Source organism: Syngnathus scovelli, chromosome 7 (genome assembly GCF_024217435.2).
Source record: "Syngnathus scovelli strain Florida chromosome 7, RoL_Ssco_1.2, whole genome shotgun sequence".
NCBI lineage: Eukaryota > Metazoa > Chordata > Actinopteri > Syngnathiformes > Syngnathidae > Syngnathus > Syngnathus scovelli.
Window position 1 is genome coordinate 1643390 of NC_090853.1, and position 13513 is coordinate 1656902.

General features: G+C 46.2%; 5 protein-coding genes across 6 annotated transcripts; 2 read left to right on the forward strand and 3 right to left on the reverse strand.

Moving 5' to 3' along the window:
* The first annotated feature begins 223 nt into the window (after positions 1-223).
* gfm1 (G elongation factor, mitochondrial 1) lies at positions 224-6482 on the forward strand. The gene is made up of 18 exons (XM_049726460.1): positions 224-397; positions 478-630; positions 713-845; positions 1063-1267; positions 1327-1443; positions 1602-1752; positions 1849-2003; positions 2079-2163; positions 2236-2373; positions 2589-2690; positions 2762-2818; positions 2893-3030; positions 3146-3228; positions 4873-5035; positions 5098-5242; positions 5316-5476; positions 5561-5614; positions 5969-6482. The coding sequence occupies exons 1-18, from the start codon at positions 323-325 to the stop codon at positions 6095-6097; spliced, it is 2244 nt and encodes a 747-aa protein (XP_049582417.1). The 5' UTR covers positions 224-322; the 3' UTR covers positions 6098-6482.
* Positions 3277-6684, reverse strand: lxn (latexin). Of its 2 annotated transcripts, none has more exons than XM_049726483.2 (7): positions 6507-6684; positions 4349-4528; positions 4218-4280; positions 3893-4070; positions 3668-3804; positions 3535-3597; positions 3277-3464 (listed from the first exon to the last, which is right to left on the reverse strand). In XM_049726483.2, the coding sequence occupies exons 1-7, from the start codon at positions 6606-6608 to the stop codon at positions 3351-3353; spliced, it is 837 nt and encodes a 278-aa protein (XP_049582440.1). In that variant the 5' UTR covers positions 6609-6684; the 3' UTR covers positions 3277-3350. The 2 variants fall into 2 exon arrangements, with proteins under 2 accessions (XP_049582440.1, XP_049582438.1); XM_049726481.2 differs by having other exon boundaries at positions 6504-6683.
* A 485-nt stretch (positions 6685-7169) lies between these two features.
* On the reverse strand, positions 7170-9316 carry neu4 (sialidase 4). The gene is made up of 4 exons (XM_049726470.2): positions 9070-9316; positions 8768-8982; positions 8448-8703; positions 7170-8123 (listed from the first exon to the last, which is right to left on the reverse strand). Exons 1-4 carry the CDS (start codon positions 9095-9097, stop codon positions 7246-7248), a joined length of 1377 nt encoding a protein of 458 aa, XP_049582427.1. The 5' UTR covers positions 9098-9316; the 3' UTR covers positions 7170-7245.
* A 509-nt stretch (positions 9317-9825) lies between these two features.
* On the forward strand, positions 9826-11684 carry wdr53 (WD repeat domain 53). The gene is made up of 3 exons (XM_049726478.1): positions 9826-10031; positions 10214-10703; positions 10767-11684. Exons 2-3 carry the CDS (start codon positions 10215-10217, stop codon positions 11364-11366), a joined length of 1089 nt encoding a protein of 362 aa, XP_049582435.1. The 5' UTR covers positions 9826-10031; position 10214; the 3' UTR covers positions 11367-11684.
* srprb (SRP receptor subunit beta) lies at positions 11545-13496 on the reverse strand. The gene is made up of 7 exons (XM_049726485.1): positions 13242-13496; positions 13009-13103; positions 12832-12909; positions 12670-12752; positions 12345-12481; positions 12219-12273; positions 11545-12149 (listed from the first exon to the last, which is right to left on the reverse strand). Exons 1-7 carry the CDS (start codon positions 13396-13398, stop codon positions 11939-11941), a joined length of 816 nt encoding a protein of 271 aa, XP_049582442.1. The 5' UTR covers positions 13399-13496; the 3' UTR covers positions 11545-11938.
* Positions 13497-13513: the final 17 nt, after the last annotated feature.

A 13513-nucleotide genomic window follows, 5' to 3' on the forward strand; every position in this document is an offset into this window, starting at 1 on the left:
TACTCACGAGTGAGTTGAATATAGTACAATTTAGCATTTATTTTTAAATGATACGATTGTATTATACTTCAGAGATAAGTAGCAAATTATTTACACAATATATTTTATTTTAGTTCATAATTATAAAATTTTATATTTACTGGTGTAATTAAGATAAAATATAACTTAAACGACGATTTTTCATTTTTCTTTTTGTACTTTTGGTACATCTCGCTTTCCGTAGAACCCGGAAGTTTCGTTTCACAACCGGCGTGACATTCACCGGGTTGCTTGCTTAGCTCGAGGAGTTAAGCAAAGGCAAGAAAACGATCATCTTGCCACGATGAGACTTCTTCAAACGGCCGTGTGTTTAACAAAAACGCACGCACTCGCTCCGGGGGGTGTAACTCTCAAGAAGGTAACACGATTTAGCGCCAACCGCTAAGTGGACAAATTCCATCATGGTGGGGTTTAATGTCCCCTGTGTCATTGCTCCAGGTCCTCATCAACAGCTGCCGGTCATGCTCGTCAGGCTTCGTCCCCAACGAGAGAATCCGTAATATTGGCATCTCCGCGCACATCGACTCGGGGAAGACCACCCTTACCGAACGCGTGCTGTACTACACGGGGAGAATAGCGGAGATCCACGAGGTTTGCAACACATGCGTTAAACTCATTGCAATTTGAGTTAAGTTACGATTAAAGTATTCTCCGTGTTTTTGCTCTGCGTTAGGTGAAGGGGAAAGATGGCGTTGGGGCCACCATGGACTCCATGGAACTTGAGAGGCAGAGGGGCATCACCATCCAGTCAGCAGCAACCTATACTATGTGGAAGAACCACAATATTAACATTATTGACACACCAGGTACACAAGCTGGGCAAAATAAGCAAGCTCAATAGCTATTAGCAAATAGCAATTAGCTAGTTAATTGTAATTAATCTAAATAATGTTCAGATAAAAGCGTACAATTCCATAAGAAACTTATTGTTGTATTGTATAACAAATTATATGTTACCAATTCACATAAAAAAAACACAATTATCTCAAAATGTCCCTGACACGTCCATAATTTGTCATCCAGGTCACGTGGACTTCACCATCGAAGTGGAACGAGCTTTGCGTGTGCTCGACGGGGCTGTGTTAGTTCTGTGCGCCGTGGGCGGAGTCCAGTGTCAAACCATGACGGTGAACCGGCAGATGAAGCGTTATGGCGTGCCCTTCCTCACTTTCATCAACAAGCTGGACCGCATGGGCGCCAACCCCGGCAGAGCCGTGCAGCAGCTAAGGTGATGTCGCAACACTCAGACTTGGAATGGAACTTGTAACATTTTGGAATCATCTCTAGGAGCAAACTGAACCACAATGCTGCCTTTGTGAACATCCCCATGGGCCTGGAGGGCAACGTCAAAGGCATCATTGACCTTGTCGAGGAGAGAAGCATTTATTTTGAAGGACCCTTCGGGTAAAAGATGCTTCATTATCTGAGAGACATGTATTTTTTCTAAAAAAAAAAAAAAAAAAGCAGCATGTCTGAGTGATAAAAATCAACGCAGAATGGAATGTCTGCCATCCAACAAGACGATGAGATTAAAATTATTTTCATGTTCTCCATAATTGCAGTCAAGTCATACGTTACGATGACATCCCAGCAGAGTACCGCGCGGAGGCCGCGGACCGCAGGCAGGAGCTGGTGGAATGCGTCGCCAACGCCGATGAAGTCTTAGGAGAGATGTTCCTGGAGGAAAAGGTTCCGACGAATGACGACCTGAAGGTTGGTAATGTCTGCTATGTAAAATGTGAAATCCATTGTGAAATCGTTTTAGGGTTAGCCTAACCCCTGCTAATGCTAACATGGTAAACATTCCAGGCTGCCCTACGCAGGGCCACAGTGCAGCGTCTCTTCACGCCAGTTTTAGTGGGCACGGCGTTGAAGAACAAAGGCGTTCAGCCCCTGCTGGACGCCGTGCTCGATTATCTTCCCAACCCCACCGAGGTCAAAAACTACGCCATCTTCAACGATGAGTAAGCGAGGACGCATCTGTGAGGCAGGCAGCCATTGATGCATATTTTCTCACTCTACTATTTTTGACGTTGCAGAGAGTCAAGCGAGACGTCCAAGATCCAAATGGACCCGACAAGAGACTCGACACATCCTTTTGTCAGTCTGGCGTTCAAACTGGAGGTGAGCGCTTAACTTCAGCTTCCCTTCGTGTATCGTCTCTCTTAACATTATTGTCTCAATGTCCGCGAGCAGGCAGGTCGCTTTGGCCAGCTGACGTACATGCGGGTGTACCAGGGTTGCCTGAAGAAGGGCGAGTACATCTACAACACGCGCACCAGCAAGAGGGTGCGCGTACAGAGGCTGGTGCGCTTGCACGCCGACCAGATGGAGGTGACAGACATTCGTTGTTAGCTTGCGTCGCTACAAACAAAAACAATGGTACAATGAAAGCCTGCTAGCTTAATGCTAACACTCAATGGAAAACACCATAGACAGGCTAACAAGGCTAACTTGTAGAAAACATGGAATAACAAATGTCGAGCTCAAACAAGTGTAGCAATAAATCAGAAACTGAAAATATATATATATTTTTTACTCTTCTCCAGGATGTAGACGAGGTCTACGCGGGCGATATCTGTGCCCTGTTTGGCATTGACTGCGCGAGCGGAGACACGTTCACAACCAGAACTAACGATAACTTCTCTATGGTGAGTGTTGTCGATCCGGGGGAACCCCAGGGGAACGTTCCAGACCCACCTCGTCACCTTCTTGTCTACAGGAATCTATTCACATCCCAGATGCTGTCATTTCCATGTCCATCAAGCCATCCAACAAGGTCAGTTGAATACATTCGAGTCACCACCCTGTGAGGAATCACCTCTTACCTCGCCTTTGTCTTTTTCGGAGCAGAACGACCTGGATAAATTCTCTAAAGGCATCAACCGCTTCACCCGGGAAGATCCCACCTTCCGGGTTCACTTCGACACCGAGAGCAAAGAGACCATCATTTCAGGGATGGGGGAACTGCACTTAGAGATTTACTCCCAGGTACAGTTCAGTATTTACTTGGACATAAGATGGTGCCAAAGCACTACTTTATTCCGAGGATGACAAAAGGGTGTGGGAGGAGGAAAGTATTTGAAGTCTTGAATTCTCCTTCCAGAGGATGGAGAGGGAGTACAACTGCCCCTGTGTGATGGGGAAACCCAAAGTGGCTTTCAGAGAGACCATCACGAACGCCGTACCGTAAGTGCTGAGCCCCGACACTCACACCCAAATAAGGAGTCAACAAAGTCTGTGTAAATGCTTTTTTTTTTTTTTTTTAATATACTGTTTTGTTCATGTGGCTTAGCAGCCTCATGTTCCATTTATAACAGTGTAGTTTTTAGGTCGTTTACAACGTAGTCTCTCTTCTCCATCGTCAGTATTTTAACGCCCTCTGGTGGAGACCAGGTGGTAAGCACCTTCCACGCAATGATATCCTGTCATACAAAAACGTGAAATATTCCCATTAGGACTCTGTTGCTAACCAAAACAGCGTGCTATCCTTACCTGTGACACCATGTCATGCAACAGGACGTCATATTCAAACTTCAGCAGGTCTTCGTCACTCGCCTGCAATCGAACGAATAAGATTAGTCAGGCAAACCAGCGCACCTCTTTTGTCCGAAAGAGAATGGCTCACAATCTGCGTGACGTTGGCTACTTGAGCCATGTTGTACAAAGTCTCTTCAGTGGATTGGTTGAGCATGACAAAGCTGGACACCACAATGCCAAGGTGCCAGAAAGGCACGTGCTCCGGCTCAATGTGACCGTAACTGTCTGAGAGAATGATGAAAAATAAGTTTAATATATTACAAACAAATATTATTATTTTTTTCCCGCCATGGGTTTTAGAGGCTTCACCTACCAGGTAGATTTTGTGCAAATAGGCTTTGATTCGTTTTGTATTGCTGGTAAAAGGCCTCCTCTTGAACGCTGGTGTTGATTTTCAAGAAGTCATCATCTGATGGAACATGCACTTGCAGCGGAGGGTGGGTCTGCTCTCGAGGGAAGATGACCTCCGCCGAGGTTTTTATTTTGACCTGCTGCAGAACGGAGAAGTCAAAAAGTAGATTTTGACACAACCATTACGCAATACATTTTCGAAACAGCGACCCCTATCGTTGTTATCGGGTAGTAACATTCTCAGGCACCACATGTTGTTTCAAGTGTTAAATGTAAACATGGCTTACTTTATGAACCATTTCGTCCACGGAGAGCTCCAGCTGGTACTTTCTCCCAGAGCCAGGCACATCCTAAACGGAAAAATACATCACTTTAGGCCAAAGACACACACATCCATGTGACTATCGAATTAACTTACCTCCGCATAGGCCTTGAAGACCTTCCCTAGTCCAAAGACTTTGTACGGTGAACCGTGTTGGGTATTCAGATAATGCTGGACCACCTTGGCTGCCCTCTGAGCAGGGTAGTGATTCGGATTTAGCTCTCCGGTCTCCATCACCACCTCGATTTCCTCCTCGACATCAACCACCACAATTGGCTGTACCGAGAAAGTAGAGGAGAAATGAACTTGGACTTTGTGTGCTGCAGGTGTAACCGGGGCAGGGCTAGTTTGTTTAGATAAGGTGGATCTGCTAAAAAAAATGGAGGCCGTGAACTTCAACACAAATTAGCCAGTAAGAATCTCGAACAAAGTAAAAAGTTGTTATTTTAAATAAGCTTCTCGCTTGAGTCTTCTGTTCTTGTTCAGTCTCGTGCGGTTGTCATGAAAGTGGAAGACTTGCCTCTTACTTCCTGTTTGGGAAGAAAACCGCCCTCTTTTAAAGAGACAGAGCTCTTGTTTTGCTTGAATCTAAAAGTCAATCATCTTGACTCTCTCTGTAGGTTCGACTTCACTCACAAGAAGCAGACGGGAGGTTCTGGTCAGTACGGAAAAGTTATCGGCGTCCTCGAACCTCTGGAGACGGAACATTACACCAAGTTGGAGTTTGAAGACCAGACTGTAGGAACCAACGTTCCAAAGCAGCTGGTGCCTGCTGTCGAAAAGGTTTGCGCTAGCTTCTCTCGCTTCGCTAGTCTTGTCGTCTTACCCCCAACATCATTTTGCAGGGGTTCAGGGAGGCCTGCGAGAAGGGACCCCTGAGTGGCCACAAGATCTCCGGTGTGCGATTCGTCTTGGAGGACGGAGCGCATCACATGGTGGACTCCAACGAAATCTCCTTCATCCGCGCAGGAGAGGGCGCTCTCAAGCAAGGTGAAGGTCAATTTCAATTTCATCCAAACGGTAGCCAGCCTCACGTTTGTCGCACCCATGTGGTTCTCCACAGCTATGGAGAAGGCCAACGCCACCATCTTGGAGCCCATCATGTCGGCGGAAATCGTGGCGCCTCAGGAGTTTCAGGGCGTGGTTATCGCCGGCGTGAACCGTCGCCACGGCATCATTACGGGCCAGGATGCATCGGATGGATACTTCACGCTGTACGCCGATGTGAGTCGAGATTGTCAGATAGCACGGGAACGCTTCTTGTTCTCATATTATTGGATTGAACTGTTTGTGTTTCCCTTTTGGCAGATTCCACTTAACGACATGTTTGGCTACGCTACAGAGCTACGCTCTTGCACCGAAGTAAGTAAATTTGTCTTGTCTAAATTACTCTTTGTCTGGTATATTTTAATAAATCAATTCTATTATATGAATTGAGGGGTGCAGATTTAAGAGACGCACGGACGAGTTGCGTATGGAAACGTTTGTCTGTACTATGCTGCCCCCTGGTGGCCAGTCAACAGAGCGGCTAGGTGACATAGAAGAAAAAAAAAAAAAGTTGCGTCCCGTCTTAAATGTGAGGGAATGCAATGTTTTTTTTCCTTCCATACCACCTCAGGGGTTTTGTACCAATCTAACCGGCAGAAAAGGTTAATAATATAAGCATTTAAAATGATCCAGATTTTGTTAACACAATGTCTCTGTTGTCGCTATCAGGGAAAGGGCGAGTACACCATGGACTACAGCAGATATCAGCCGTGTCTCCCAGGCACGCAGGAAGAACTCATCCACAAGTACTTGGAGGCTACGGGCCAGTTACCTACTAAGAAGAAGTGGAAGAGCTGATTTTTCATCACGGTAGAGTTTTTTAAATTCAATTATGTGGACTCCAACCTTTTAGTTATATTTTACATCACTCTCCCTGCATTGCGGAAAAACCTTAAGAGGCGACCACCCACAAAACCTTTTTCCTTTTTGGAAAAATGGCAATAGTTCATAAATCCTGCCAGGGTATATAAACTTAGACAACTGTATGATATTAAATATTTAAATGAAGGATTAAGAAGAAAAAAAAAAAGCTGAATATTTTTAATGTCTTGACTTTTTTTTTGTACTATGTACAGAATGACTTTAATGTCATGACTGCAACAAATTATGTAAACACTGAACTTTTTTTTTTTGTTTTTTTGTTATTTTAATTAAATACTACATTGATCCTGATGATAATTAAGCATGGCGGCATTCCTCTCACCTTCTTTGAATTCTCTGACGCGACATCAGTGGGGACGGTCACAGCGGGGCTTCCACCTATGCCACCGCCGAGTGCGACCGCGACCAAGAGGACCCACAAAATCATGTCGTGCTGCAGATGCTGGACGAGAACGAAGAATGTCGGCAAACGGGAACGAGTGACCTCCTGTCCAGAGCGCTGTTTTGTAACCGGGGAGGTGGGAAGGGCAAGTGTCACCCAGGGGGAGGGAGGGAGGGGGATGTCCAGATTCCTACACTTGCACAATCTGCTTGTTGTTGTACTTTCTCCAAACCCAACATGTCTCTAGTTTATCAGGTTTTGTCCTTCACTGTGAATTGAACGCTATCACTACACGATGGCGAGTACACAAAGTTCACGTTGACGACGGCGCAGGAAAAAACATCTCGAGCAAACACGAGCTGGATATAAACAAGGAGGACGCACACACACTTGAACTCTATTTGAATAATAAGCTGACTTTGCAATATTTAGACATTTAGAGGTCGGCCAACGGGGAAGTGCGCTCAAATGGAATGTCTGTTGATAGCCTTGAGTGTGCACAATTCCAGGAAGGATAGTTTCTACTTAATTTTTTTGTTTTGATGATTAAGTTCCCAGGAATTCTCTTTTGGTGTTTCCTCTGGCTTTTTAAATGGGTCAACAAAATTCTGGATGGAAAGAAAAACTTTAATTTGTCACCATCATAATAATTTAAATATTGGACAAGGTACATAAAATCAATTTAAGACAGCACACAAAAATCCCAACGCTTCCTTCTCTTCTTTACTTGTGGAGCGTCACGTCCACTTATGTTGATTTCATGACTTTGGTGTTCATCATCGCCCGGAGTGAGGTTATCGATGAGCTCGTAGAGGGTGAAGATGCAAAAGGATATCTCGTCGTACGGCGTCTCGGCGCCGCACTCCCACAAGCAGGCGAAGGCCATGGCGGGTGGGGAGCCGGGGGAGGACGGCAGCTCCACGTACGCCAGGTCGGAGTAGGCGCACGGACCCTTGTAGATCACCCAGGGCCCGCTCCAGTTGTCCGGGTCTCGTGGGTAAAGACTCAAGTAGACGCCAAGGTCCTTGCGGGCGCTGGTCAATGTTGGGTGAGAGTACACCACCCATGTCGGGGTGAGGAAATCTGGAGAGGTTGTTCTGTTCTGGTTTGAGACGGTCGGATAGGACTGGGCGAGCCCAGAAGAGAAGAGATCATGTAGTGGAGCCGGAAAGCCCACCACGCTACCGTGACAACCGTTCGAAGGTTCCACCAAACGCTGCACCAACTGGCCCTCCTGAAAAGTGGCCCCGTCGTCCAGACTGACGGCCTGCACCCTGAAGCCCAGCCGGCTGCGCGCGTTGCAGTACAAGAAGTTGCTCCCGTCTTCCTCGTCCACCGACACCACCTGGCACTCCACGCTCTCCGGGCTCGGAATGGTCTCCCCGAAATGCCACGTTCGCCCGTGGGTGTCACTGTGGAAGCAGAAGGAGCGCGGGGATGTCTGGCACAGATTTCCGAAGCACTGCCTGCACTCGATGTGGTAGGCGTAGGCGGGGATGAGGAGACGGCCGGACTTGAGCTGGATGCCGTGGCCTGGGCCTAGCGCAAAGGTGGCCCATTCTAGAAGGAACATTTTTACTGCAATTATCCTTCCATAAACAAAAAATTAATTCCGAGTTTTGTTGTTATTCTGGAGTGTTTTTCATTAATTAAACCTGCTGCGACTAATAATCCCTCCTTCATGTCCAAAGGGGGTTGTAATTGCATATAGGTGCCACAAGATGGCAGCAAAGCACTTAAGAGAGGATCATAAAGCAGCAACATCATAAAGGTCAAACTATTATATAAATGCCCAAAAGTAGTGTTCTTATTGAACATCTATTTTGAGTTCTAAAATATCAGAATGTAAGAAACCGAAAGACAAAAAAAAAATAGGTGCCAGACCTTTGAGGGTGTCCCCTATGACCTCCTGCGTGAGGTCAGTGACCGGACTCCACGTGACGCCATTGTCCGTACTGGAGACGTAGCAGAGGCGAGTCAAATTCTGCCCAGTGGTTAGCTGGAAGTGTTCAGTGGTGTGGCCCAGAATGGCGATGAAAAACAGGAAGAGGGTGCCTGTGAAGTCGTCGTACACCGGGCACGGGTTCATGGAGCGGTGACCCGGCAAGTACGCCGTTCCGAGAACAGTCATGTCTTCCCACTGGAAACCAAGAGGAGGATTTCCTATTTAACCTCATCTTGTGTTTTTGATGAATACCTCTCACCTCAACATAGTTCCTGTAGAAAGTCCCTCTCCTCATGACCAGCAGGTGAGCCTGGCTGTCAGACGGGCTGAGCCTCTCCTCGCAGAAGGCCAGGAAGGAGCTGCACCGGGGCAGGTAGAGCAACGCCGGCACTCGGTAGGTCAAGCCGTTGGGCTCCTTGCGGAAAAGGACCGACCTCGCTGGGAAATGAGGCACCCTCATCGTGCTTGAGCTAGCTGAAATTTAAAAGAGATGTTTCTTCATGACACAGATCTTATTTTGATGGTCCTACAACCGCTTCCATGATTAAAACAAATACCTACTGTGAGCTGCTGTTTTGTCGTGAAGCATCTGTGGCTGTGATGTTGTTTCGGGTGTTTTTTTGGGGTGACAGGGAGCCCTCCCCTAACTATGGCCTATTCAACGCACCAGCTTAGTAGGCTTTTCACTGACCTAGAAATGGACCACACTCATCAAGTCTACAGCTTTGGATGGATCAGCAAAGAGTGGTCATTGTGGAGATGAAAGCTCATGTGGTTGTTTTGAGGGAATGCTGGTTAAACAAAAAAGGGGGCGGGGGTTTACTCCATCACTTGCATAATCTTATGAAAGCAATAGAGACCTGTGTCAAAAATGATCTTTGCAAACAATCAGACTGAATACAAATATTATTTTACAAATATAAAATGGTTCAGGTATTTTTATTTGGAGTTTTTTTCTGCTGTATTTGTTATAGAAAGAAAATTGCACTACTTTGTCAAATGTTCTATGTTATGTAATATTTTCATTTTTAGATTACCCGTACATCAAAACAATATTTGGAGGAACGTTGCTGGATTTATGTATGAGGTCCGCCACATACCTACATTAATATGAACTTTTTTCATTTTATTTTGGCAGAGCTGTTTTAAACCACAGCTTTTCTGTCTGATTATTTGGTGCAAAGTGTAAAACGTATAAAGTAATTATCAAAGTAATAATTTGTACTAATTGCATGTTTTTTTTAATTCCAGATTTGCACCAAAGACTTCATGTAAAAATCAGACTTTATTTTTTATTCGCTTGACAACAAACGTCTCATGATTATGACGTCATCAATATGCGACGGCGCCTAGCCCCATTCGCTCGTTAGATAGTTGGAAGTCCACGTTGCTTTATCCTTTTATTCTTAATCAATTTTAGACCTATTACCACTTAAAATAAAGGCTTTGAGGTACGATGTAATTTTTTTGGCTGGATGTCTTTGACTCCTTGTGAGAGCATCTTTTAAGCGGTTGTTTTATACGTAAGTACAAGATGGCTAACTGTCTGTGTGTGTGTGGGGGGGGGCAGCATATAACGTTTCACACTTGGGAAAAAAAACAACTCGTTATGTACAAATGAGCCATTTGATTTAAAGTGGTAATGTAATAGCAAACTTTACTAGAGTTTGTCCATACCTATAACTTTTTTTCTTCCTTTTGTCAGTATGGCCAAGCTGTGGCGTGAGGGCCACTCCACGGCCATTTTGTGTGTGTGCGCGTCGCCGGGCCCTGAGGGACTTGTCGCCTCAGGTTCAGAAAACGGGGAGGTCGCCGTTTGGAGCCAAGAAGGATGTATCGTTGGTCGCCTCAACCTCCCGGGCAAGGAGGACTGCACCAGTTTGGCATTTTCTCCCGCAGCACCGAGCCTGCTTTACGTTTCACACGGCGACACGGTGAGCACGCTGGATCCGAGGAACCTGAATGGCCCCGTGGAGGAGTTTGTCGGAGTCGGGGAAGAGGAGATAAACGCGTTAGCGTTGAACGAGAGCGGTTCGACTTTGGCGCTTGCTGATGACTCGGGGGCGGTGCGGATACTGGAGCTTCCCGGGGGGAAAGTGTGTCGGACGCTTCGCAGACACACCAACATCTGCTCCTCAGTGGCTTTCAGGCCTCACAGGCCCAACAACCTGCTGTCTGCTGGACTGGACATGCAGGTCAGTTACAGGATTTTTGCACTGCCAGAAGGATTTCAAAAATTCATTTATTGTGACCTTTAGGTGATGCTGTGGGGTCTACAGAAGACACGGCCCATTTGGACCCTCAACCTCCAGGATGTTGCGGAGGAGGAAGACGACCACCAGCAGCGTCCCGGTCAGCTTTTTAACCCTCCGCTAGCCCACTGCGTCTCCGTGTCCAGCTGCGGAAACATCGTCGCTTGCGCCGCAGAGGACGGGCGGGTGCACTTGATGCGTGTGGGCGGCGGCTCCAAATTGGAGCAGCAGGGGGCGCTCAAGGCCCACTGCCAGGGCGCCTCCCAAGCTCATTTCATCCCGTTCCTTTCCCACCCGTACTGGCTTGCCACGGGCGGGAATGACGGTCGTGTGTCTCTGTGGGATGTCAGCAAACACCCCGTGGTGACTCCGGAGGGGAAAGTCAAGGAAAAGCAAAGGAAAGGCAAAAGCAAGGTGAAGAGGAAAGGAGAGGAGGCCCGCGAGAAAGATGAGGCGGAAACGACGGAGACGTCTGGACCTAAAGTGAACGTCGATCATGGAGATAAAGTGAACTGGTTGTGTCCTGCTTTGCTCAAAGGAACGGCCAGTCTGCTCGTGGCAGATCAGAGCTCCAGTTTGACTGTCTATCCTCTGCCTGAGGTCTAGATTACGCCGATTTCTATTAGTGTGTCCCAACCCTCCACAAAAACAAATTTACTACACCACCACCAGACTGAAATGTCACATTTTTTTTAAATTATGGAACCAATGCGTATGACTCGTTCGGCGGTACCGTGTCGAAGTGACTCACAAAGTTGGAATCAAATGAAGCCAAGAAGACTAATGCCATTTTGTAGAACAAGCAAATTGTATTTTTGTTTTTGCAGGAATAAATTATGATCTGTCATTACAAATGCAATCTTCACAACAACACCACGCATTCAATCAAAAGACTCGAAAGCAAAAACATTTGACAGAGTATCAGAATTTAAAAAAAAGGCACAAAGCTTCCTGTCCATGATGAAATAAATGACAGCACATTCAACCAAAATGTCTTTACACTGTCCAAAAACTGTTTGAAATAAACGTGCCAATATATGAGGTTTGTGTTAAACCATGATGTTCCCTATTACATTTGCACTTTAAAACAAGTAAACTGTCATTCGATAATTCGAGTGAGTGATCACCCTTTCAAGTGTTGTGAAATTGTTGCCTTTTTTTTTTTTTTTTTTTTTTTTTTACAGCTTAGCAAGGCTGCTCTCCAAGGCCTGGATGTCAGCATCACAGTCTTCTCCTTTGGCACCACGAGCGCTGCACTCCAGGAATTCCACCTTCATGGGTACCTGGTTAAAATCAAAGTCCTTGCCTTTCTTTCCCAGGTACACGCTTCCGCCCGCCGAGCCGTCCTGGGCGCTGAGGGCCGCCGAGCGAGTCACCCGCAGTGTGGTCCTACGACACGACTTATACTTTGAAAAACATCTCAGCAAATAATTGGGTGTCTACTCATTAACTACTCACAATTCCTTTTCCAGTTGCTGCTGAATCAGTTTAGCTGATTTTGCCATGGTGATATCTGTTACAGGAAAACGTTGCATTACAGTTGGCAGGTGGAGATGTTGCGAATCGGATGAGTGTGGTTTGCACCTTGCTTGTTGCACACCACCAGCAGTGTGGGGGCGTTGCTGCAGAGCACAGGGTCCGTCAAAAGCACGTACAGGAACTCTGCTACATCTCTCACTTCCTTCTGGAAGATGGCGCTGTCCACCACGAACACAATAGCTCTGGAGAGATAAGGGAACATGTGGAGATGCTTAAAATGAGCTTTCACTATTCAGTCTGCTTTAGGAATATTCTTCTAAATATTAGGTGTTGTAATTCCTGATCTTCTGTACATTTGACAGAAAATGTAATTATGATGTGACACCCCAAAGAACTATTTCAAATTGTGAATTAATGGATAATACATTACCTGGCTGCCGACTTGAACTTCTCCAAGTATTGTGGACGCAGACTTTCATGACCTGGCAGGTCTATAAGAGTCCAGATGGTCTTCTGAATAAGGGGAATAATTTTGACGTTGCAATATTCAACACCTTCACGTTTTTCAACATTGTGCAGCGCAAAAACCTACCCTGTCGTTTTTCACTTTATAAGGCGCACTGTTGTCTGTTATGGAAGTCTGAGTCCGTTTGAACTTCCCGGAGAGCAGCTGAAAACAAAACATTAAAAAAAAATGTTATAAAGGCTAGATTATGCGCCAGCTTGAAGTATTGAACGGGTGATGATGATGATGACAAGCGGCACTCACTCGACTAAAGAGAAGCGTCTTGCCCGCGTCGCACAGCCCGACGAGCAGCACCGCACTCCGGACGGTTTTACTAGTCAAAAAGTATTTCAGGAAAACTGCAAAAGCAAACAACAAAGTAGTTAACGTGTTTGTCAAATTGACGAGAACACTCCAAGAGCAGATTTAAGCAAGTGAGAACGTTTAGCCGTTAGCTTCCTAACGTTAGCATGCTAACAGCACTGATGCTAACGCACCACAAGTGATGATCACAACCGCCAAAGCGACGAGAACCCCGATGAGGAAAAGTGGGTCCAGGTCTTCCAGTTGCTGACGCACGGACTCAATGTAAGGGTCCAGCGAGATCCCCAAGTCCGTGTTTTCGTCCATGTTGCCGGTAATGTCCGCCTCCATCGATCAATATGCTAGTTAAATGTGCAACTCTAAACGTGAGCGCACAACGTGGGACACGTCTACTTCTTGGGGGAAATGCTTGTAATGACGCCATGCAACCTGATGGTGTCGCTGC